Source organism: Macrotis lagotis, chromosome 3, assembly GCF_037893015.1.
Source record: "Macrotis lagotis isolate mMagLag1 chromosome 3, bilby.v1.9.chrom.fasta, whole genome shotgun sequence".
NCBI lineage: Eukaryota > Metazoa > Chordata > Mammalia > Peramelemorphia > Peramelidae > Macrotis > Macrotis lagotis.
This window is the reverse complement of record NC_133660.1, coordinates 165,634,871-165,661,636: the sequence shown is the minus strand read 5'-3', so window position 1 is coordinate 165,661,636 and position 26,766 is coordinate 165,634,871. Positions and strand designations below refer to the sequence as shown.

The 26,766-nt window shown below is 36.0% G+C and overlaps 1 protein-coding gene across 2 annotated transcripts in view; it reads right to left on the bottom strand.

Moving 5' to 3' along the window:
- LRRC66 (leucine rich repeat containing 66) overlaps window positions 1-18,665 on the bottom strand; it is a 40,288-nt gene extending 21,623 nt beyond the window's left edge. Inside the window, exons 1-3 of one of the 2 annotated variants that reach the window (XM_074229464.1) lie at window positions 18,558-18,665; window positions 17,800-18,300; window positions 1,739-1,908 (exon numbers count right to left, since the gene is read on the bottom strand). In XM_074229464.1, coding sequence (XP_074085565.1) covers window positions 1,739-1,908; window positions 17,800-18,295 — 666 coding nt within the window. In that variant the 5' untranslated portion in view covers window positions 18,296-18,300; window positions 18,558-18,665. The other variant, XM_074229463.1, reaches the window with a different exon arrangement.
- Between the last annotated feature and the right edge of the window lie 8,101 nt (window positions 18,666-26,766).

Below are 26,766 nucleotides of genomic sequence, written 5' to 3'. Positions count from 1 at the left end.
AGTGGATTAGGATAGGTTCAAAAGAAACTGCAGTAAATGACCACAGCAATCTACTAATTGACAAACTTAAAGACATCAGCTTCTGGGATAAGAACTCACTATTTGAGAAAAATTGTTGGGAAAACTGGAAAATAGTATGGCAAAAACTAGGCATAGATCCATATCTCAATCCTATACCAAAATAAGGTCAAAATGGATACAGGATTTAGACATAAAGAGTGACACCATAGAAAAATTATTAGATCAAGAAATACGCTATCAGATCTATGGAAAGGGGATAAATTTATGACAAAACAAGAATTAGAGCACATTATAAACTGCAAAATGAATTATTTTGACTATATTAAATTAAAAAGTTTTTACATTAATTAAATCAATGCTGCCAAAATTAGAAGGAAAGCATAAAACTGGGAAACAATCTTCACAACCAGGAGTTCTGATAAAGGTCTCATTTAAAAATATATAGAGAATTCTCATCACATTCAACTTAGATCAATGCATACCATGGAAACAATGTAAGGACTAACAGATTGCCTTCTGTGGGTGGTGGGAAGCAAGATTGGGGGAAAATTGTAAAATTCAATATAAACAAAATCTTTCTTAAAAAAGAGAGAATTGCATCAAATTTATAAGGTCATAAATCATTCCCCAATTAATAAATGGTTAAAGGATAGGAACAGTTTTCAAATGAAGAAATTAAAGCTATGTATAATCATATGAAAAAACACTCTAAATCATTATTAATTAGAGAAATGCAAATCAAAACAACAATAAAGCATAACTTCACACCTATTAGATTAGCCCAGTTGAGAAAAAGGGAAGATGATCAATGTTGGAGAGGTTGTGGGACAATTGGGACATTGATGCATTGCTGGTGGAATTGTGAATGGATCCAATCTTTCTGGAGAGCAATATGGAACTATGCCCAAAGAGCAATAAAACTGTTCATACCCTTTGACCCAGCGGTTCCAATTCTAGGACTATATCCAGAAGAAATTGTAAAAAATGGGAAAAGTTCTACATGTTCCAAAATATTCAAAGCAGCTCTTTTTGTAGTGGCAAAGAATTGGAAATCAAGGGTATACCATCAATTGGGAAATGACTAAACAAGTTATGGTACAGGAATACTATGGAATATTATTGTTCTATAGGAAACCATAAATGGTTAGACCCTAGAGAAGCATGGAATGACTCATGGGATCTGATGCTGAGTGAAGGGAAAAGAGTCAAGAGAACAATGTACGCATTGACAACAACATTGTGAGATGATCAATCTTGATGGAAGCAGTTCTTCTCAGTAATTCAGAGAGCTAGGACAACTGTATTAGACCCACTATGGACAATGTTAACCCCATCCAGAGGAAGAAAAACAAACACACACACACACACACACACACACACAACCCACCCCTTCAGAATCTGATGAACACTTTATAAAAATTATGTCTTATGTATCTCTTTCCTTAATTCTTATTCCTCATACTGAAAATAACTAATCTGTAAACATGTTTATCAAAAATATATATTTACTATGGTAACCAGACTGTTCTCCACTGAGGGGAGGGGGATGAGAAAGGAGGGTGGAAGGAAATTTTGTAACTTAAAAATATACGTGTGTATATATATGTATGAAAATAAATAAATAAAAAAGAATTAAAAAAAGAAAATTGACACCCTAAAACATATATACAACATATATACATATGCCATATATACAACAAAAGCTGATTTTTAGAACCTGAAGCTTGTTGAGATCCTTGAAGGCATCTGGGTGAATCTTGGATATCTTGTTAGTTTGTAAATAGAGCTTCTCTAGCTGTAGACAGTTTTGAAAATCAGTCAGGTCAATCTGTGATATGGCATTGAATGACAGATCCAGATTTTGTAAAGACTTCAGCTTCCATAATCCTGTGTTTCAAAGAAAAAGAAAAAAAAGTGATTTAAGATCTAATAGATGACCTTGGCCTTACACAAGATACATACTGAACATCTTTGTTTATCTCTTTTGATTTAAATGTGTCACATGGAGGGAGAAGGGAGACTGAGATACAGTCATCAGATCATGCCTGCTGCCAACCTAGGTTGGTAGTTTGGTGATTCCCTTCAGAAAGGAGGACCACTTGCTTCTGGAGGGACCTTGCTCCCATTTTGGAACAAATGTTCTTGTTTACTTTCTGTGTGGAATCTTTTAATTGACTGTTGAGCCAGGTCTGACGATGTATACAAAATACTCCAACAGAGAAACTCAATCTCTCTTTCAGGAATCAATAAACCTCTGGTGAGGGAAGCATTAGCTCCCTCTGCCACAACCTCCACTGCCATGTGGTTGTGAACACATCGAACTCTCTTAACTCTTGGCACGTGTTCTTTTTTGCTTTGGATGAATAAATATTGAGACAGAGTAGATTAGATTGTGAGCTTCAGGAGGTTGGAGGAGCCACTTCAGTTCCTGGGGAGAATGGGCTCAAACTTCCAAAAAAAAAAAGTTGTAACTAAAAGTTCACCCTGCCAGATTCCTTTCTGGCTACAGTATACCTCCTGAATGATCTGCCTGCAGGATGTGGTATCTCAGCTGCTGTCCTGAGTCATGCAGGATGTTTCTTGGGGCTGCTCTGGTTTGAGCCTTTTCTATTGTTCTGCTGCAGCAGCCATCAACAGATCCTGACCTGAACTCCTAACAGAGGACTTTCCATGGCTCTTTCAAACTTCTGAATTTCACAAGGTTATAATCTGACCCACTCCATCTTAATACTCATTCACCTGAGAGCAAGAACTAAAAGACATTTAATCTGGGCAACATGGGGTGGTTAGGTGGTACAGTGGATAGAGCTGGAGTCAGGAGTACCTGAGTTAAAATCCAGCCTCAGACACTTACTAATTACCTAGCTGTGTGGCCTTGGGCAAGCCACTTTAACCCCATTTGCAAAAAGAAAATCCCTAAAATCTGGGCTACATATTTTTGTAAATATTTGTCTATTTCACTTAGATTGTCAAACTTATTGGCATAGAATTGGGCAAAATAATTCTGAATTATCACGTTAATTTCCTCTTCATTGGTGGTGAATTCACCTTTTTTTCATTTACAATACTAGCAATTTGGTTTTCTTTTTTTTAATCAAATTGACCAGAGGTTTATCAATTTTATTGTTTTTTTCATAAAACCAACCCTTGGTTTTATTTATTAGTTCAATAGTTTTCTTGCTTTCAATTTTATTATTTTTTTCTTAAATTTTTAGAATAAGAAAGAACTAATAGAGAACTAAATAGAGGTTTCATGTGTTCAAGATCACACATATCAGGAGAGGATGGCAGCAGAGGTGCCTCTCTAATCTCACCAGAGGTTTATTTTAATTCTTCTTTCATTTACTCCCAAGGAATAGAGACAAGATTTCTCTGTTGGTGCCTTTTATAAAGAGTCAGGGTGGCTGAATAGCCAATTAAAAGGCTCTTTAAGTGTTAAGCAGACAGAAAACAATCCTCGAACACTTGCCCTGGCTCTGAACTAGAGCCAAGACCCCTTCCATTTCAAGTTCATCAAATTTACATGAAGGTTGGCTGCAGGCAGAGTCCTTTGCCTGTGCTCTTTGAACTGGCATCCCATTGCCAATCTCCCCCATTACATGTTCTAGTATAAAGAGCTTTTTTTTCTTTGCTAACTCTCATTGTTTCTGCAGTCTTCATATGAGAAAACTTTTAGAGCTCTCTCCAATTTTAAATTTGTACAAATCTTTTTTGTGATATGTCCTTTCTTATAATTACTTAATTCTGAAATATTTCTTTTACTCCACTTTCTAAATATTATGTGTAAAATCCTACAGCCTTCAAGATATATATATATATATATATTAATATAAAACACATACATATATGTATACATATGGGATGTGATTTTAATAATGTGAAAAAGTTCTTCCTTGTATTATTGATTCAAGAAAAAAGATCATGTGTGAAAATGTTCATGGTACCATTATTTTCAATAATGGAAAGCTAGAAAGAACATAGTTTCTCAACCACTGGGTAGTGGATGAACAAAGTTTAATTGAATATAATGGAATAAGGAATGAGAAATGAAAAACTCAGGGAAATTTGAGGGGACTTGAATGCAATTCAAAGTAATGCATGAAGTAATGAAAACAGAAAACAGAACCAGATTAAGTATAGCCAATAACTATAACCAAGTAAATAAAGTCAATATGGAGAGGCAATGCATGCAAAGATAAACAGGAATACCAGTAGGTGATAAGAAGATCCCACATTTCTAGAATGTTTTAAGATAGAATAATTTTTGGGGGGAGGGGGCGTTGGATTTTTTTTGTCTTACAGCGAGTTTATTGCTGATATAAATCCATAAAATAAAGTTATAATGCAAATTCCAGAAAACTGTTAAGTACACTGTAAATATTATGACATGTGTTGTTTTTGTGAGACTAGATCTTTTATTTCAATAGTGTAGATTTTAATGTTATGTTTATTTGCATTAAAATTTCCAGTATTCTATCACAGGTATGCTTTTTCCCCCTCCAGGAATGTGTGAAAGGGATACTTTCTCCCTTTTGATAAAAATGACCTTGGATTTGTAGAACTATGTCTTTTTTTTGGGGGGGTATTTTTTTCATTTCCTTTTTTTTTACATTTTTAAAATTTATTTTATTTTCTTACAATTATCCTATGAGAGTAATCAGACACCCCCCTCCCCCCTCAAAAAAGGATGAGAAACCTCAAGTATAGTGAGAGAGAGAGAGAGAGAGAGAGAGAGAGAGAGAGAGAGAGAGAAAGAGAGAGAGAGAGAGAGAATTGTACTTCAGACTGTGTTCAGATTCCAATGGCTCTGGCTCTGGCTCTGGGATGAGATGCCTTCCCTATCATAGCCATCAGAGATGTTGCTTCAATATTTTTTGCCTAAGTTGCTAACACTAGTTGTATTTCCCTCCACTCTATTCCTCACCACTCTCATATATTCCATTCTCTTTCCTTTCATCCTGTCCCTGTTCAGAAGTGTGTTGTACCGGAGTACCCTCTCCCATGATCTTCCCTCTCTTCTATCACCTTCTCATCCCTTCCCATACCCCATTCCCCCTTATCTCATCCCTTTCTTGTCATTTTTCACTAGGGTAAGATAGATTTCTAAATCCTATTAAGTGTATATGTTATTTCCTCTCTGAGCCATTTCTGATGAGAATGAAGGCTCATTCATTATCCCTCACCTTCCCCCATTCCACTCCATTAAGAAAGCTTTTTTCTTGACTCTTATGTGAATATCTTAACCACTTCTTCCTCTCCTTTCTCTTCCTCCCAGTACTTTCCTTTATCACCCATTGACTCCATCTTTTTACTATACCATTATATTCTGCTCCTTCCTGTGTCCTGTCTATATATACTCCTTCTAACAGCTCTTATGAATGAGAAAATTCATATGAATTATCAGTATCTTCTTCCCATGCAGGAATACAAGCAGTTCAACATCATTAAGTTCCTCATAACTAGTACTTCTCATCCACCCCCTGTATAGTTCCCCTGAGTCCTGTACTTGAAGATCAAACTTTCTGTTCAGTTCTGGTTGTTTCAACAGGAAAGTTTGTGAGTCCCCTGTTTCAATGAAAGTCTTATCTTTTCCCCTGAAAGAGGATGTTCAGTTTTTCTGGGTGGTTGATTCTTGGTTGTAAACCAAGATCTTTTGCTTTCCAGAATGTCATATTCCAAGCCCTACAAGCCCTTAATGTATATGCTGCCAGATCTTGTGTAATCTGACTATAGAGCCACGATAATTGAATTGCTTGTTTCTGGCAGCTTTTGATATTTTCTCTTTGACTTGGGAGTTCTGGAGTTTGGCTATAATATTCCTGGAAGTTTTTCTTTTGGGATCTCTTTCAAGAGGTGATCAGTGAATTCTCTCAATTTCCAATTTACCCTCTGCTTCTTAGATCTCAGAGCAATTTTGCTGTATTATTTCTTGAAAAATGAAGTCTAGGCTCTTTTCCTGGTTGTGTCAGGTAGCCCAATAATTTTTAAATTATTTCTTCTGGATCTGTCTTGGGGTTGGTTGCTTTTCCAGTGAGATATTTCACATTTTCTTCTAATTTTGGGCTTTTTTTGAAAGAGTTTTATTGTTTCTTGATTTTTTGCAAAGTTACGGGCTTCCTTTAGTTCTATTCTTCATTTGAAGGAGTTGTTTTCTTCAGAGAGATTTTTTTATCTCCTTTTCCAGCTAGCCAATTCTGCTTTTTAATTCATTCCCTTCATTTGTCTTTTGTTTTGCTTTTTTTCCCATTTGGCCTAAATTGATTTTTACCATATTATTTTCTTCAGCATTTTTTTGTATTTCTTTCACCAAACTGCTGATTTGGTTTTCATGATTTACCTGCATTACTCTCGTTTCTCTTCCCAATTTTTCTTCTACCTCCCTTAATTGCTTTTCAAAGTCTTTTTTTGAGATCATTCATAGCCTGAGCCCATTTTATATTTCTCTTGGAGGTTTTGGATACAGAAACTTAGATTTTTGTCATCATCTGAGTATGTATTTTGATACTCCATGGGACCAAAGTAATTTTCTATGGTCCGATTCTTCTTTTTTCTGTTATTTGCTGATTTCTTCAGCCTATGATTGATTTACTGCACTTCAAAGGCTTTGGGGGTTTTGGGGATAACCCACAGGGATCTTAATTCCTCCAAGTTCTCATGAGAGGCCCTGACTACTCTCTTGCCTGTCTTCAGGCTCTCCCCTTTGCCTTGGAGCTGTGAGGATGGTCCCTGCTCAGCTATGGTGGTGTGGTGGGGGCCCAGACTGCAGCCAGGATCTGAGTGTGGGCAAACAACTGAGTCCTGCCCCAGGGAGAAAAGAGATAGATCTCTGCAGTCTCCCCCAGTCCCCTTACTGTCTATGGGCTGAGAGCTTTGGACGTGCTGGGTGGCTCTGCCAACTTCCATTGCAGGTTCTCATCATGAGGCTGCTCTGAGGCCTGCGTTCCACTCTGCACTCATTCTGGTGTGGCAGAGTTCTCTTACCACCTCTTCCGGCTGTTCTCAATGATTAAATGGCCCCCTCTGCCATGGACCCAGGCACCCATCCTTGCTATGCTGCGCTGTGGCTGCAGCTGCACTGAGTCTTTTTCCAACCCCGGGTCCCAGTGTAACAGACCCGTCCCAGAAATCTTCTCAGTTGTCTTGGACTGGGAAATTGTATCTCTCGGTCTTTCTGTGAGTTCTGCCCCTCTAGATTTTGGTTAGAGAAATAATTTGACGACTTCTGGAGTTTTAGAGGGAACAAGTTTTGGGGGAATTCTTGCCTTTACACTGCCATCTTGAATCCACCCCCCCCCAAGATAGAATAATTATTGCTGTTTGTATTTCTTTAAGGTTTGTGAAGCACTTTCCTTATATTATCTTTTCATACATTATTACAATTAATTTTGCAGGTAGTGGTTTTTAAGGTGTGGTCTTGAAGCCTTCCTAAGAGTCTATGAGAAACTTCCAGGAAATCTCTGAGGTCAAAACTGTTTTCTAAAATATTATTAAGACATTTTAATCTCTAATATGATAAATATCAATAGATATAACCCACAAAACCAAAAGTTTTTGGAGGTCATCCATAGTGTTTAAGAGTGTAAAAGGGCTGAGACCAAAAAGTTTGAAAATCACTACCATAAGGTATGTGCTCTAGGTTGTTATCCTCATTTTACAACCTAGGAAACTGAGGCTCAGGAGGATTTAAGTTTTCCTGCTTCTAGATCCAATATTCTAGCTACTCTGCAGTATTGCCCCATGAGATTTACAAAGCACTTTCCCCACCACCCTATGTTATAACTAGTTCAAGAAATGTTGTCTTTATGGTATAGATGAAGAAATTAAAGATTAGAAATAGTAAGTAATTTGCTTCACATAAAGCTAACAAGTGTTGGGGTAAGGATTTTAATTCACATCTTTCCTGACTACTGGTCTAGCATTCTTTCTGCTATATAACATGCCTTTTAAAGGATAAGTTCCAAATGACTGAGGCAGACAGTAAATGCTACAAAAATTCAGAGAAGAAAGAAATAAGGAGTGGCCAGGATAGATCATAGAAAGGGGCTTATGAGATGAATGAATAAATTGACTTTGGGGGAAATGTGTGTTCTCAGCAGGGAAATGATGTGGGCATGGTAGGGAAAAGTCCATTGGAATAGGACCCTACTCATTGATAAAGATCAAGGTCCTGCCCCTGCATGAAGGGCATGGTAAAGTTGGGGAGAAGCAAGGTCTGCCTTTCTTTGTGAGTCTTTTCAAGTCTCTTGAGGTTCTATAGTTCCTTCTGGTTTCTGGCTTCAACAAAGAAGGAAGATTCCAACCCTGCTTCAGGAAACAGAGACAAAATGAAATTAAGTGACTTGTCAAAGCTATACAGTTAGGAAGTATCTGAGGCTGTATTCCTATCTTCAGGTCCTCTATTCAATGTATCATCCATTGCCTCAAAGATATCCCAGATGAAGGAAATGATACGTATGGAATAAGCATAGACAATGAAGGGACCCGCCTCACAAGAGCAAAGGAATAAATATATGGGTGAATATTGTGAAATAAAGTAAGGGTAGGATTATGAGTCCAGATTATGGGGGGCAGCTAGGTGGCGCAGTGGACAGAACACTGGCTCTGGAGTCAGGAGGACCTGAGTTCAAATTCGGCCTCAGACATAATATTTACCTAGCTGTATGATCTTGGGCAAGTCACTTAATCCCATTGCTTAAATAAATTAAAAAAGAAAAGAAAGAAAATCAACAATAGATGCTGGAGGAACTTGAAAGAAAAAGAAGGTTGAACTCAGTTATTTTAGACTTGGGAGTCATAACAGATTCATGCCAATGAAAAATAGACTAGATATTTTGGTAAAATTTGACTGCCATAAGTAAGATAGTCTGGAATGGGGAAGAAACTGGAAGTAGCAAGAAGTAAATGGATGTTGTTATAACTGAGGTGAAAGAGATCTGAATTTAATAAAATAGAAAAGAAAGAGGACGTCAAAAAGACAATTTGAACAATATCATGATTAATTTGACATAGACATTTGTCCATGGTAGGTAGTTTTCAATAAATGTTTGCTGGATAACTGTATGCTGAATTGAATTGAAAAAAAAATTCCACTTGGTTCTAACTTAATTGAAAAATTTCCCAAGAGGCTCTCTGTTAAGGAGTGAACACTCCCTTAGTAAACAGTTCCTTTGACTAATAAAGTAGTTTTAGTAACTTGAAACACAAATCAATGGAATTCCGGTCCAAAGAGCACTGGGAACAAGAGAAGGAAGGCTGTATACAAGCTATGCTATGGAAAATCTCCAATGAGCAGAGTTTGCCCTTCAAGGTTCTGTTCAGATGTCATCTCCTCCAAAAAGTCTCTTTTTTCCCAGTTTCAAGTGTCCTTCTCTCCTGGTCATTTTTATCTGTGTTTTCCCAGCATCTGTAAGTGCTGGGCACTTAGTAGAAAACTTAAAAAAAATGTTCATTCAATTGAATTAAAATTCATGAACATTTTATCACATAGTAAATGCAATAATAATTTGGAGTTGACTTTTGGGAACAATTATTTTTAGGATTAATATAATTTGTCAAGGCTAGCTAGGTGGCACACACAGTGGACAGAGTCCCATGCCTGGAGTCAGGAAGATTTGAATTCAAATCCAGTCCCACACACTTACTGGCTCTGTGACCCTGGGCAAGTCACGCAACCCTGTTTCCTTCCTGGTTTATCATCTGTCAGATGAGCTGGAGAAGGAAATGGCAAAACTACTCTGGTGTCTTTGTTAAGAAAATCTCAAATGGGTCCCAAAGAGTCTGATATGACTGAAAAATGACTGAATAGCAACTAATTTGTCAGCAATTAGGACCACTTGTTATCAAGTCTATAAATTTAAAAGTTACATCTTTTTGCAGAATCACCAAAATTGTGTTTGAACTGGCTTGTATCAGACCAAGTCCGTTAACTTTCCAATATGAGCATTTATATTTCCAAAATCAGCAAATATTACAAATAAGGATTTGATTTATCATTTTGTTGATTATGTAAATAAGCTGTCTGGACACTCAGGAGTATCCAGACAGAACCAGATTAAAATGTAATTGGGAAATATGTAATATTAATTTATGGTTTTCACAATCAATATGTGGCCTCCAGCCAAGGATACATTTCTATTTGAGTTTGACTACTGGTCTATTCTTAAGAAAGTGATCAAGATAAAGCTAATAATGAAGATTAAACTTAAAGGTGTTCCATGGGGGCATTTTTTCCCCTGAAGAGCTGGTGGTCAAACATCCCAGCAAGCTTCAATTTTGCTTACAAGGACTCAAAGGTCATCCCATTTTACTTCCAATATTTTTTTTATTCTCCAATTTGAATGTTCACTTAGTTCTGGGTAACTAAGCAGAAGACTATAAACTTAACTGGAATAATAAAATATTGGTTGGCTAATATATTGCCAGGTCTCCTGCAGGCACTTGCTAAGGATTGTTTGCTGAAGCTGGGACAACCTAACCTGGGATCAACTTCATTATTTAAAGCTATTTTAAATCGATTAGGGGGATGGGAGCTAAGAACACGGTGGCCAAAAATCCTCTGTAAGAGGTCTGGTGGATCTCTGGGGTTAAATCATCATAGACTTCTCTGGTCGTGACACCTGCCAGCTCTTTCCTTGGGTGTTGTCCAAACAAGCAGCATGCTGGTAGTACATCACAGCTGTCACAGAGTTTAGGAAATTAGCTGTCATTGGGTCAGGAACAGGTGACATTCAGTGTTTAGAAATGAGTTTTATTGAGAGACATCAACTTTTTACAGAATCAGAATCACAAAATGTCAGAGTGGAAAGATCTTAGGGTTGTCTAGTCTAGAGATAGGGTTCATCTAGATTAAAATGTAATTGTGACATTAAATTGGGGGGGCAGCTAGGTGACACAATTGACAGAGCACTGGCTCTCGAGTCAGGAGGACCTGAGTTCAAATCCAGTCTCAGACAATTAATAATTACCTAGCTGTGTGACCTTGGGCAAGTCATTTAACTCCATTGCCTTGCAACAAAAAAAAATTAAATTGGGGGAATGAAATATATTTGAATTGAAAATATAATGGGGGAAATTTAATAAAATAAATAAGAATATAATAAAATAGATGGTGCTTATTTATGGTTTCTAAGTCTGTATGCAGTGGCAGTCTTAGTGGCCTTATTTCTCTTTGAATGTGGCATCACAGGTCTATCCCAAACCTCATTTTTGTAGCTGAAGAACATTAGTGAAAGGTATGCTAGGCTTGGTATCAAAGGGATTAAATTACTGCTTTGATACTTACAGGTGTGACCCTGAATAAGTCACTTCTCTTTGAGTCTATAAAAAATGAACACAATTATATTTACAATGTCTGTCTTTGAGTCTTGGGAGGAATGTGCTTTATCAGTCATGAAATGCCTGGAAAATTTATAGTATTAAGTGACTTGCCTGAGGTTACATAACTAATGGATGAGAGGTTTAAAACTCAGACCTTAAGTCTTCAAGAGCAAAGCTTCTTACTCAAAGAAATGGCTGTTACCAGCACATAAAGACCATCATTATTTTTTGGAAATATGTATCACTCTTTCCTGAACACACAAACTGATGCATGTATCCCATGAATATTAGTTACATGAACTCACTCATCAGGCATTTATGAAATATGGTCATTTAGGGAATGACCAAAAAATGAAGTCTCTCTTGCCCTTGAAGATCTTATATTTTATCACTTGGATGCATATTGTATACATATAAATCAATAGAAGGCAATGTGATATGGGAGCACTAGGAACTGGGAGAATGAGAAAAGGCTTCATATTGGAGATGGAAATGGACTGAACCAAGATTGACTCCTGTGTGTTGGGTTGCCCACACAAATATTTTACTTTGATAAACATAGAATCATACAAAGTCTCACCAAAGTAAATTCAATCTTTTTTGGATTGTGACTTGTGGTCCCTATTTATCCTTCCCTCCTCCCCTCAGTCCCAGACTCTGACCTCATAAAAACCAGGTTTAGTTCTTGGAGCTGACCTAAGAAGTTAGTTTTTTTCTTTGGGGTTCATTACCCTTGCATGGAGTTTACTCTAGGAAAATACATATCTAGGTTTCCATAAATGTGGATAGGAGGGGTCCCTAACTCCCATACAAGCACTCAAGGAAATAAATTCATATCAAAAAAGGACAACATTGTGCAGAAAAGGTGGAAAGTACATAGCACTTGTAGGAGTCTATACAGAGATACAGAAAATAAAAAAGGCACTCAGAGAACGCAAAGAGGTCTATAAACTCCTCATTGGAAGGGCATTGACCTTAGAGTTGCCCTTGGGGTAGTATTTTGATATTCCAGGAAAATTTTTTTTCTACAAAGTATCCCTTTCTCCCTGCTCTCCCTTCCCTTCCCCTCCCCCCCAACCCAGACTTGTCCATTCTGTGGTATAGATTCCTCCCATAAAGCAAACATACTTTGGAACAAGCAATACCTTTCCCATTATGTTTGCAATTTCTGAATAACAGGAGGTGACAAATCCCAATATCTTACTCTCCACTGAATGGCATGGCTTCAATTCTCTTAGTGTGAGCAATTACCTTGTTTCTCCCAAGAAAACTGCTGCTTAGGCAGAGCCTTTCTCCAGAAAGTCTGTTCTCTAAATCTTAAATTGGGGTTACCCACAAGGTTGTCCCTTCTTTGATGAGGAGGGCAATTTCTAAGATCATGTTACCTTGATAATAGAAATTTTTCCTCCTCTACACAGTTTAGAATTCAGGAACAATGCCTGTGAATTCCTTTGTCTCCCTCCACTATATGCTTCTGTAGTCATTTTATCATCGCCATGACTATCTCTGAGGTTGAAAAAGTTGTACTTTTCTCAGGCCATAAAAGCAAGTCTAACTCCCTCAGTTATGTCTTGCTTGAAAGTTGCTTTCAATTGCTCTTAGATGGAAAAAGGAAGGGGGAAATTCCTTCCCCAAACATTTATAATGCTCCAGAAGAAAGGGGCAAAGAAAAAGGTGAAAAAAACAAGCCTTATGTCTCTTTTATAGACCAGTTATACTGACTAGAATTCCAGTTGACCAATAATACTGGGGGCAAGTCACTGAAAATCAAATCAGGAATTGTCTATATCTTCTCTTTAAATTGCAAAGGGAACTTACTATGGGAGAGATATGCTCACATATGCATGTTTTAGAAGAGTTTTGCTTATCATGCTGATTAAGAAAAAATCCTCAAATTGCCTCCTCCTTGCCAGGAGTATACCCAAATAATTATCCTCAAACATTAACAGAGAAATAGTTAAATAAATCATTAACTATTAATTAAAATAACTATTACCTTAAAGTAAATATTATCATGTGATTAAGAGTAGGAGAAAGACTGTGAGATAATGCAGTGGCTATGATCATAGACAAGGTGAAGTGAATGAATGAACAAACTACTGGAATTAATTAATTGATTTAAATCTAACTAGCTACTAAGTAAAGTTGTATTGCTATTGAATGTTAATCCTGAGTGATAGGTGATAGGCCCTGGATCTATAGTTTTTATTATTATAGGGCAGGGGTGGGGAACCTTGACAGTATTGGTGTGTCATTGCTAAGGCAACCATGGTGGGGGAGGGATTCAAAATTCAATAAATATAGCAGCTTTTTAGTGGTGAATTAATTAAATATTTGATCAAATATAGCCTGAGAATATTGTTATAAATATCCAAATGACCCTTGGCAGAAAAAAAGATTCCTCACCCCTTGTATAGGGAATTGTAGGTCAGCAAGTTCTCTGTGGTTTTTATTAGTGTAAGGAATTGTAGGTCAGCTTTTCAGCAATTTATAGGTTCAGATAATTGATTTCATTGAAAGGTAAAGTGACTTGCCCAGAATTATGGTCAATATGGGTGAGCTAACTTCCTGGCTAGCTGTTGATCCACTACAATACATTGTCTCTCCAAGTTTGAAATAAAATATTTAATTTGTTTAAAAATGATGGGAAGGTAATTCACACCAAAATGATTATGTTTTTGAACTTACATTTTTCTGAACTAATTTTTGACTAGGGGGAAAAATATGATTCTTTTTTTTTTTTTGCAAGGCAATGGGGTTAAGTGGCTTGCTCAAGGTCACATGGCTAGGTAATCATTATGTGTCTGAGGTCACATTACAACTCAGGTCCCCCTGTCTCCAAGTCCAGTGCTCTATCCACTGTGCCACCAAGTTGTCCCCTCACCATTTCTTTCTAACTCCTTCCTGCTAACTTCAAGCTTGGGTCAAGGGAATATATTGTAATACAAACTAATAATTCACATTTATTTAATTCTTGTTTGTCAAACATTCTCCAGAGAATAATGGACTAGATAGTATAAGTATTCTTATTCTCATTTTATAGGAGAGGAAAGTGAAGCTGAGAAAAATTAGTTATTGGTATTAAATATTAATTAAAGTAATAGGAATTAAATAAATTAACTTATTGGTCTTCATTTCACTCCAGGTTATACGCCAGACTTTTTGTACCAATCCCCAGAAATCTCTTCCTCCTAAAAACTCCCTCTATGGAATTAACATACTGGAAGTACCCTGTACCTTTGATTTCTCCCTCTGGATAGTTACTCCAGAATCTTCTTTTAAGGAGGTGCCCAGGCCAGCCATGTCTCCATTCCTTCTGACTTACTCTACCATGACTTCATTCAGATAGCTGATAGTTCCTTCATTCTCATCTCTCCCTCTCCCCTTTCATTTTGGTTTTATTCTTCCCTCATTAGAATCTAAACTGTGAGGGCAGGGATTGTCTTTCTTTCTGTTTTCCTTGTTTTCCCAGCACTCGGGAGCATCAGTTTGGTACATGTGCTTATTGATCAACCCATAGACACAGTGCTATGGTTTAGACTCTGTTTTTTTCTGGTTTTAAGAGTATTACCTTTTCCATTATAATGTGGTGCCTTCTCATAGGAGGATGCACAGTGGATGATAATTTTTAAACTCTCATCTGAGGAAGAATAAAAGGTAATAAAAATGCTTGGAAGTATAAAAAAGGGAGGCCAGAATAAACTGGACTCAATGGTTGCTCTTATTAAACCAAGAATTATTCCAAATATATGACTAGGCTTGTGATGCCATGGAAAGAATTCTGGATTTAGATTCATAAGACCAGGGTTTAGTGAGTTGGACTAGAGGATGGTCAAAGGTCTGGACCAATGTCTATGAATCTACTTTTCAGCCATACAGAACTATGTACAGGGCAGTGTTGTAATCAAATCACCCCAGCATTGACTGAGCCAATCACTCTACTTCTGCTCACTGAAATCCTCTAAATATGGGGATGGGTCATTTCATTATGGTGATAATATTTAGTACTCCTATAAATGCCTCAGGGTGGGGTGGAGTGGATGTTAAAAATAGCATAAATGGCTATAAGAAGAAATCAGAGTAGCCCTTATGGGAAAGGTCAGATATGGCTCTGGATCATGTGATTATTCTCTAGAGCAGAGATTCTTGACCTTGGAGTTGGCAAACTTTTTAAAAAAAAAGTTTGATAATTGCCATTTCCTTTGTAATCCTATGTATTTTATTTTATCATTTAAAAACATTAATCTGAGAGAGAGTTCATAAACTTCACCAAATTGCCAAAGGGGTCTATGAAACAAAAAATGGTTAAGAATTCCTGTTCTATAGTAAGGGGTTCTAGGTAGCACCTCTTTCTTACTTGCCCTGGCTTCTTAGAATATTTTTTCACACAAAAATAAATGAATAATTGGCTATAGAGCAGATATGTAAAACAACAAAATTATTCTGGGCAAACCACAAATACTACAATTAGGGGAAAATAATTCAAACCACAAAAATGCAAAGGATTAGAAAGGCTTGAGAATGATTTATACACAAAAGTATTGATTGTATATACAAAATGAAATTTAGGATTTCTATTTGTATTATATCAAAGAATCTCAAGCCTAAAATACTTTTTTGTTTATTCATTCATTTGTTTGTTTCATTCTTTCCTTTAACTTTTCTTCCTACTAATGGCATATATATTTGAAGCAAAGTGTGACCTAATTTTATTGGGGTGGAAGTAGGGATAAACATTCTTCTATTATTGTATTTTATATATTATTTTATTAAAAACACTTAAATTTAAACAAGTTATGTCTTATGGCTGAAGGTAAAAGTAACTACATTTATAGGGGTCCATGAACTATGGTTTTGAGTCAATGAGGATCTTTTGAGTGCCTTGAAATTGGGATAGTTTTTTGAAGAGCTCCCTCTCATATAGAGTGTGGACGGGGATGCTCTGATGCTGTATATTCTTGACTTCATATTACTTGCAGAAAATACTGAAACATGAGAAGTTAAACTTGTTCAAGGTACAACTGAAGTTAAATTTTGAACTGAAGTCCTCTAAGATCAGATTCAGGGCTTTTTGATTATTTCTACTATCCTGATGCAAAACAAAGTATTATTGAGGTTTAAGATGTCCAAATGTGAGCACTACAATCTCCATATTATAGCAAGGACAGTAAAGAGACCCTTTACTAGTTATGGAGGAAGAGGGCCCAGCATCTTATTAAAAAAAAATAAAACAAAAACACCTGACCTTATTCAATGAAATATAAAAGAGAAGGTCAATAGACTATGTCTGAAAAGGACAGGGAAGGAGGAAGCAATTTTTTTCTTCCCAATTCTATTGATATTATCCTCAGAATAATTATCTCTAGGTCACTACTATCTAAAAGATACTAAAAACAAGTATGGAGAAAAAAATACAAAATAGAATATTTGGACTCAAAGGAAAAACTTAATGGGTATAAATTGGAATGAAAAGAAGATGGCATACTTCTAATATATCTTTGCTTCTCCTATAATACCTAGTGCTTAATAAATTTTGATGGAATATGTAAATACCTCAAGCTTCTCCCTGCCAAAGTAAAGGAAACTGAATAGCAACATACAAGGAAAAGAAAATAAGGTAAATTGAGACTGAATAGCCAGATATGTTTCCTAGAATAAAGCTATACATTACTGAATAGTCTCCCAAGAGAATCAATGGAAGCACCATTTATTACTTAGAACATTTACCATCAGACTAGAAGAGTCCTGGAGGGGATAATCTTGTTATTGAAGGAGGCAGAGTCTGTTAGGAACCAGAAATGGATATGGGATTGTGATCCTAATAAATTTTGGCAGCACAATATATTTCTGTAAGTTTGTTCTACATGCAGAGGAAGAAAATTCAACAATTGAAGATATTTTGCATACTAATAGACAGAAATACAATATTTTTGATCCTTACCTCCAGACCATTTGGCAAGCTGCAGAAAAAATATATCCTAATAAGATAAGAAAATTGAAAATGCTCTCTTTAGTAATAACACTGAAGTTAAATCCAGTTCTATGTCAAATAAATCAGATCCAAATCTACTCATTTCTTAGAACCTTTTGTCACTGGAATAATTTGGTATACTCAGTAATTAAAAGATAATAAAAAAGTTAAAGTCCAACACTTTTATACTTCCTAATGTACTTTGAGAAGTTGACATTATCAAGAATGAGATTCATATCATGGGAAAGAAAAACCAATGGTTTTTAAAATTCCTTTAAGTTATAGCACTAATTTTGAAAATATACCAAATTTAAAAGACTCTTAAAGACAACACCTGCTCTAAAGACAATAGACAGCTCTCTTTTCAGCTCGAATTCCATGCAAATAAAACTGAAAGCTAAAATGAAGCTCATTATTATACAAAAGCATCCCAAGTCAAGTGGGCACATTTATTGTGTACTGCATTCTATTTTTTTTATACTTACACTTACCCCCTGGAGTAGCATTAAGATTATTTCTTTGAATTGATAAAACTTTGAGAGATGTAAAGATGTTTCTGAAACCCTTTCTTTGGAATTCCTCCAATAAACTGCCATGTCTCTGTAGATCCAATGAGATGGAGTAGATTCTATTGTCACTCAGGTTTAATGTTTCCAAAGAGGGAAAACACATAAAGGAGCTGAAAGTTAGCTCAAATATCCCATTGTTACTAAGATTCAGGTGTTTTGTGGTCCAATCTTCCTTTTTCATGTTACATACTGAGAGAGTTCTAATAGAATTGTAACTTAAATCCACTGTGGTCACTGTTTGTGGTATGGCTATTGGTATATCAGATTTTCCAGTAAAAGAACAATCCATCAAAAGGTCCCCATTCCATCGGCATCCATAGTCAGACAGAATATCAAGTTTTCTTGATTTGGTGGCTGCTTTTCTGGTAAAATAAAGACTTAGCAACACAGTAATAACACCGAGGTAAGAGCTTTTCATAATGCCTGTTTGAAAAAAAGAAAAAGTAAATGAATTACATTATTCATATATTGTAACATTTTTTAAAGCTAGAAGAAAAAATGTATATCTAAACTGAAAGAATTTAAGATTATTTTAAAGATACCTTTTACTTTCTTCCAAACATTTTAGTGCTTGAAGATTTTTTTGCTAAGATTTATCTTCCAAAAGATTAAAGATTCAACAGAATTAATATTTGTATCACTTTCAAACTACTAATCTAATTTATTCCCCTGGATCTCACCTTTAAAATGCTTGTTTTTAAAACATCCGTCAGCAAGCAGTCACCCGGCAGTCACCTGGCAGTCTGCTTTGGAATTAGTGAAACATTATCAAGGTTTGGGACTTTGCTGCTTCCTCACTGGTTCTACAAAAGGAGCAAAGTCGATTATGCTTATCTACAATTCCGTCCTGAGTGAAAAATGTGACTTATTACTGGAACACTAAGAAGCAGAAAGTTCAATGGGTCAAACAGATCCTGTATGATATAAAAATTAAATCAATATGTAAGAAAGTGACTTTTGCATCTTTGTCTTTGCAGGTGTTTTAGAAAACATCACTTCAGGTTTTAACATTTAGAAACATACTACGTAGATTGGTTTGTTTTTTAAAAACTTGCTTTTTCTACATTCATACAGGTGCAGTCAGATAACATCAATAATTCAGACCTTTTAGGAACAGTCTTGACTGAGAAAGCTGTAAGTACCACATTCATTTGAATATAGGCTGTTTGAATATATTAACCTCTCCCCCAAAAGAACAATTCTCAGTGGAAAATACTTGCCCCAAATGATTTTTTAAAAAAATCAATCCATTTGAGATAATCATTATTTTAAATTTTTTATTGATGGCTTTTATTTATACATCACCTTTATTTCCAAATATATCTCAAACCAGGGACTTTCTCCATGTAACAAAAATGAGAGAGAAAAAAAGGAAACAATATAATAGTAATTGAGTCTGATGGTATATGCAAGGTTCCTCATCCACAATATCCAACCTCTCTAGTTAAGTTGGGGAAAGGAGATAGTTTTCCATTTCTATTTCAGAGGCAAGCTTAGTCATTGTAATTATACAATATTCACTTTATTTTTTATGTTCTTTACATTGAAGTTTTTTTCTCTTAAAGGTAAGTATCTTTGATCACACAAGTATGCAAAGTATCTGGAGAGCTAAAAGGGACCCAAGGAAAGTGAGATGATTCGAACATGTGAAGTTTCTTATCTTAAAAAACAAGGTAGTTAGAAAAGGTGATAATCTAAGATTCCTTCTAGCTCTGAATCCTATAATCCTGATTCATAAGATAGGAACTCTGGAGCTGGGATGGACTTTATAAATTTTGAAATTTTGTTCAATCACTTCATTTAGAGCTAAAGAAATAAAGGCCACAAAATTTCCCATAAATAATAAATTCAAATCTAGATCTTCTAATTACATATCCACAGGGGAGAAACAGAATGAGGGTCACCAGCCTCTATCAATCTTTTTCCTCTAGCCCTGGGATCCAGCCCATAGACCACAACTGCATCATGAGAGTTGAAAGGAATTGAAAGGATTTTTTCACTCCAAGTTATATGAGTTTCAACTGACAAACTGGATTTCAGGCACTTTCTCTTAACCTCAACTAATTAGCCCAAGAAAAGTAGTTCAAAATTCAAAATTTTAAATCTCCAAAGGGTGGTTTCTTTAGCTAGTTTCCTGGGCTATCAAAAAAGAAATAAAATAGCCTGAGGTCATGAGTTTTTCAGAAATGGGGTTATTGCTGAACAAGAAGCTATATTACAGTTGAAGATTGGTAGAAAACAGCAAATGACACCAGCAGGAAAGTCATACTTCCTGGGTCACATGGGAGTACAGTGGATAAAAGGCTGGGTTTGGAATCCATAAGACTCATCTTCAAGATATCAGATCATTGCCTCCCCTTATGACCTCCTCAACCCAAATAATCTGTTGCTGAATCTAATGATTTTTCCCCCTATCCTTATCCCTTTTGGTCTCTCTCTATAGTATTTATCATGGTTATCCACTTGTCTTCAGTATATTCTCTTAGGTGAGTTTTCACTTTGTTTCTTAACTAATCCTAAGTCTTCTCTTATGGAATTTTTTCTGAACCTAAATATTAAAAACTAGAATAGTTCCATATACACAGAACACAAAATTAATGAAAGTGAATCTTCATTTTATATCACTTACTTTAAAGAAAGTCTCTAATGAATTCTTTGTGCTACCTATATGCTTCCTTCTGTTTCTATACTGTGTATTTTAAAAATGTTTCTTTTTTTTTTTTTGGTCAAACTCTAATAAACAAACAACTACCCCCCCAACAGATAAACTAGGCAAGAAAAATGAATTTATAGAATGGTCATGTCCAAAGATGTATGTCTTTTTTGGTACTTTGTATTTATCATCTATCAAGGACAGGCAGCCTACTTAGTCACAGGTCCTTTGGAGACAAGGCTGGTACCTGAATTGATTACCGTTCTTAAATCTTTGAAAATCCTTTTTTCTTTATAGTGCTGTCATCCTTGTATAAATTATTCTGATTTTATCTACTTCAGTCTACCTCAATTAAAACTATCCAGGATTTTCTGGAATCATCTCTTTTATAACTTCTTACAATAATATTCCATTATATTCATGTTTGGCAATTTATTCAGCCACTCCCCAACTAATAAATATCCCCTTATATTCCAGTTCTTTGTCTTTTTTTTTTTGCTTTCCCCATTATGAACCTACTGAAGAATCAAGAAGTTTGCTTTGCTTGAGACTATTCCCCCTCTGTTGTTAGCCTTCCCCAACCCCCTCTTCCCATTCTCTTTCTCAGTCCCACATGTTTTTTCTATTGACTTTGATGTATACTTTGCCATACATCCCAATTATGAGGAAGGAGAAGCTGTCTGTGATTCTCTTTTCCATACTTGTATATTCTTTTTATTCTCTCTTTTCTTTCACCTCTTCAGACCCTGAGATCAGACCCATTCTATCACCTTGGACCTTTGTTTTTGTTAGTCACTCAATACCCTTTAAAGATAATAGAGTGATTAAGGAACATTCGTTGCTTCTCTCTTCCACTCTATACCTTCTTCAAATTGTTCACACGAACTTATTTTCTAGATTTCTCTTGAATCTGTATTCGCATTTCAAAGTTCCTACTCAGCCCTTTCTTTTCATCAAAAAATGTTTAGAAGTTCTCTATTCCATTTAAGATCCATTCCCCCCCCTACAGATTTTTACACAATTTTGTTGGGTAGGTTATTCTAAGTGTAAGCCTACCTCTTACCTTTTGAACATTGTATTCCCAGATCTCTTCTTTTTAATAAAAATTTCCAAGTCTTGTATGTTCCTAACTATAGTTCCTTAATACTTGAACTACTTCTTTCTGGATGCTTGACGTTTTTTTTTTTTCCTTTTCTTTCTGAATTTTTGACAATGATATTCCTGGACTTTTCCTTTTGAGGAAAAAGTTTAGTGGATACTTTCCCTCTTTACTTTGCCCTCTAGTTGTGATAAATCTTAGTAGCTTTCATTTGTGATTTCTTAAAATATGGTGTCCTGGGTTCAAGATACAGAATTAGCCAATGTAAGAATTTTTTTGCCTTGACTATGAATATTTATTATAAGGAGGGAATTGGCTGGGAGAAAAAAACAAATGCTTAACTAAAAAATTCTAAATTAAAAAAAATACAATATCTGAATTTTTTAAATTGTTTTTTGAATTTTACAATTTTTCCTAATCTCGCTTTCCTCCCCCCACCCCCCCAGAGAAGGCAGTCTGATAGTCTTTACATTGTTTCCATACTATATATTGATCACAATTGAATGTGTTGAGAGAGAAATCATTTCCTTAAGGAAAATATAACATATAAGAAGCAAAATTACATGATAAGATACCTTTTTTAATTAAAGGTAATAAATAGTCTTTGGTTTTTGTTTAAACTCCACAATTCTTTCTTTGGATACAGATGTTATTCTCCATCACAAATACCCTAAAATTGTGCCTGATTATTGTTGCACTGACGGAATGAGCAAGTCAATTAAGGTTGATCATCACCCTCATGTTGCTGTAAGGATGTACAACGTTCTGGTTCTGCTCATCTTACTCAGCATCAGTTCATGCAAATCCCTCCAGGCTTTCCTGAATTCCCATCCCTCCTGGTTTCTAATAAAATAATAGTGTTCCATAACATACATATACCATAATTTGTTCAGCCATTCCCCAATTGATGGACATTCACTCAATTTCCAATTCTTTGCCACCATAAACAGGGCTGCTATGAATATTTTTGTACAAGTGATGTTTTTACCCTTTTTCATCATCTCTTCAGGGTATAGACCCAGTAGTGGTATTACTGGATCAAAGGGTATGCATATTTTTATTGCCATTTGGGCATAATCCCAAAGTGCTCTCCAGAAAAGTTGGAGGAGCTCACAGCTCCACCCACAATGCATTAGTGTCCCAGATTTCCCACATCCCTTCCAACATTGATCATTGTCCTTTCTGGTCATACAATATCCAATTTTTTTAAAAAATCATACTTTTAAAGGAATCTAATGATTCCTAAATGATTATTTCTTGACTTGTTTTGCAGTTTGTTTTTTTCCTTTTTTATCAGGTATCTTACTTTTTTCCTCTCAGGGAATTCATTTCTTAGCAATATCTAACACTTTCTTTTCTTATTTCAATTCCCTTTTTGCAGAGATTATATTTCATTTTCAAAACCTCTTTTTTTCTAGGTATTCATGTGGTCCTCATAGAAAACCCAATTTTTCCTTTGAGCTTCTACTTATAATTATTAAGAGCTCCTTGCTGATGATGTTTGTTCTTTGTTCTCGAAGAAGACCATGACATCAGAGAGATGATGTCACAACTAGCACATGAATTGTATTTGAGTGAGGGGGTGATATGCTCATTCACCAGTCTCACTTTCTCCTCCACTGGATACAGTGGTCAGATATGAATCAGAATGACTGGAGATGGCCCTGGATGTGAGGCAATCAGGGTTAAGTGACTTGCCCAAGGTCACCCAGCTAGTAAGTGGCAAGTGTCTGAGGTAGGATTTTGAACTTCAATTATTCTCCTGAATCCAAGGCCAGTCTTCTATTCACTGTGCCACCTAGCTGCCCTAGTTACTTCTTTCAGGGCTCTCTAGAACTACAGTAATTTTTTTTTTTACTTTTCAGTTGTTTCTCTTTAGCTTTAATTCCTGATTTATGACTTTGGCTCTTGGCCTGGTTCTGCACCTTGCTGCTCATTTGGATGGAGTGATTGGCTCTGGGTCACCTGGGTTCCTGTAACCTTAATGTGATAAATTCCCTCTAAACTTTAAAGTTCAAATTACTAAATGTTTCAGGTCCTTTCTGGCATTTCAGGTCAGAGTATTAGAGATTTGGGAGCCCTTGGTTTTTGATCTGAGTGCTCTTTTCCTTGGAGTTTCCAATATCCCCATTTGTGGAATTTCTGAACTTGGAATTTCCTTGAAGATCTTCACTTTTACTGCTTCAGGACACAGAGGCTATGCTATCCTGGTGCTGGCTTTTCTGGCAGCCCCCCTTGCTATGACAACTTCTGACTGACCTCTTATACAATTTCTGGAGTGAAAAAAATCACCATCGTATTGTATTGAATTTTTTGATCATTATTCTACCTAGTATGAACTTGAGGATTTTTCTAGAGCAGGTACAAGAGAAGTAGGAAGTCTCAGTCAACAAATATTTGCTATTATTAAGGTAACCATTTTGATCTGAAGTATAATTGATCCTCTCCCTGGCATAGGTGGGGGCCAACATACACCAACTTGGGCCCTTTATTCTTCTTTCTCTTTGTGATCTCATCAATTCCTTTTGATTCAATTATCATCTCTACAGCTAAAGTCTAATCCTCATCTTTCTCCTGAGCTCCAGTCCCATCCCTCAGATGGTTAGACATCTCCAAATGGAACTCTGATATACAGCTCAAATTCAACATATCTAAAAGAGAATTCATTATCTTTCTTCACAAATATATCACTCTTCCTACTCCCTCTATCTTTATTGAGAGCATTACTACTCTAGTTTCACAACCTAGCCATCTTCCTGGATTCTTCTCTCTCTCATTTACCACCAATAACCAAACAGTTGCTAAGCTCTCTCAAATCCATCTCCTTTTCCCTAGTTGTGCCAGCACCATCCCATGTTCAGCTCCTCTTCACTTCTTGATAGACCATTGCAATAGTCTTCTTATTTCTTGCTCAGATTTTAATCTCTTTTTACTAATTCATCCTCTGCACAGCTGCTAAATTGATTTTCCTAAAGCTAATATCTTCTTCTCAAAGTCCTCCTCTGATACCATCATGATGTCGAGGTATACCTGGATTTCTAAGCTTAACTATGATTGTAAAAGAGCCAAGTAACTTGTTTCCAATCACATAGCCATCTTGGATGGAAGTCAAGATGTTGGATTCTTCAGCCTACAAGTTGAAGTGAGTTTGACTTTGATTCCTGACAAAATTTCTGGAACACATTTTTAAAAAGATGGTTTGTGATTACTGTGAAGCAGTATTGATTCATCAAGAGCAAGTCAGTCCAGACCTTTCATTGACTTTAGTTGGCAAGTTTACTTTCTGGTACATCAAGAAAATAATGTGGGCACATTGGAATAATAATTATTATAATTTACATATATGTAACTCTTTGGGTTTTGCTAAGTACTTTACACATTTTGTTTTTTTTGGCAAGGCAATGGGGGGATTAAGTGACTTGCCCAAGCTCACACAACTAGATAATTATTAAGTGTCTGAAGACAAATTTGAACTCAGGTCCTCCTGATTCCAGGGCCAGTACTCTATCCACTGTGCCATCTACCTGCACCTAACTTTATACATAATAACTATACTCTGGCATAGTGGTGGACAAAGTCTGAAAAACTCTTGAGATGAGAGCATAGTTAATTGTATATAGAACTAGCTGAATACTTGGACTCCAAAAGTATGATTAATAGACTTGTGCCAGTAAGGAAGATTTTAGTGGAGTCCCCCAAGAATCAGTTCTTGACCGTAGCTCTATGCAACATGGTTATCAATATCTTGAATGAAAACATATTTGTGAAATTTGCAGATAATATGAAGCTACCTATGAGTAATAGCTAACATACTGAACATCAAAAGATCCTAACAGGCCACAAAGAGTTGCTGAATCTAAGAAAAGTGAAATTTAAGAAGGCAAAATGATGTCTATCTACTCTAAGTGGAAAAAAATGGCACAAGTATAGTACTGGGGATATGATGTGACATGTGAAAAAGATTGGGCATCTTAATTGAAATGTGAAAGCTTGGGCGGCTAGGTGGCATAGTGGATAAAGCACCAGCCTTGGAGTCAGGAGTACCTGGGTGCAAACTCGGTTTCAGACACTTAATAATTACCTAGCTGTGTGGCCTTGGGCAAGCCACTTAACCCCATTTGCCTTGCAAAAAAAAAAAGAAATGTGAAAGCTTATGAGTTAACAATATGACATGGAAGTAAAACTAGAAGTAGATTTTGTCAGGCTACTTCTACATAGTGCTTGCTGGTTGGCAAAGTTTGTTATACATTATCTCTTTTGAACCTCTTTGAGGACTTAGTATTATTTCTAAGGCAATGCTTATTAATTTTGTTGACTGCTTGATTTATTGATTTTTACATATGAGGAAACCAAAGTTCAAATTTGCCTAGGGTCATACAGCTAGTATGTACCAAGATTTGAACCCAACCCTGAATGATACTACAGCATGCTACTGCCTCTCCATAACTGAAGCAGTATCTAGACAGAAGAAGGGGTAAGATGAATGGTACTTTATCCTAATCATGCCACCGAATATTGCTTTGGCTTTGGGTGTCTCCTTTATGGAAGAAAACTGACAAAAGTATCAGATAGGATGGCAAAGAAACTTGAAACTACACTGTGCAAGACAAAAGGGACTGAGGATATTGAATCTAGATAAAAATAACTTAGGGGATTATGAGGAAATGTCTTAAAGAATTTGAATCAGGAGTAATGGACCTAAGCTTGTTTCATGGGATTGACTTACTAACTACAAGTTTTTATCTATCTATCTATCTAACTTCCTTCTTAGAATGTTTTTAAATAAATTAAGGAAATGCTAAAATTTCAGTTAGAGTTTAGTTAAAATAAAGATGTAATTTTTTTCCTCATCAAAATTCAAGGGTGCTTATAAATCTGTACCCAGTTCCCTTTGGAGTTTGTTAAGAACTCCTGTTATAAGACCCCCCAAACAGTACACCCCCCCCCAAATCTGCACACTTGAATAAATAAAATGACACCTCCACTCAAAAGCTACTTATATTGTAAAGATTTGGGGGAATTTAATGGATGGGAGTTTTATTTCAAGAGTTAGAAACATACTGGAGAATATGGTGATGAAATATTTATAACATTTTTATTTTATGCAATTTCAGGGAGCTAAGTATGTAAAATATTT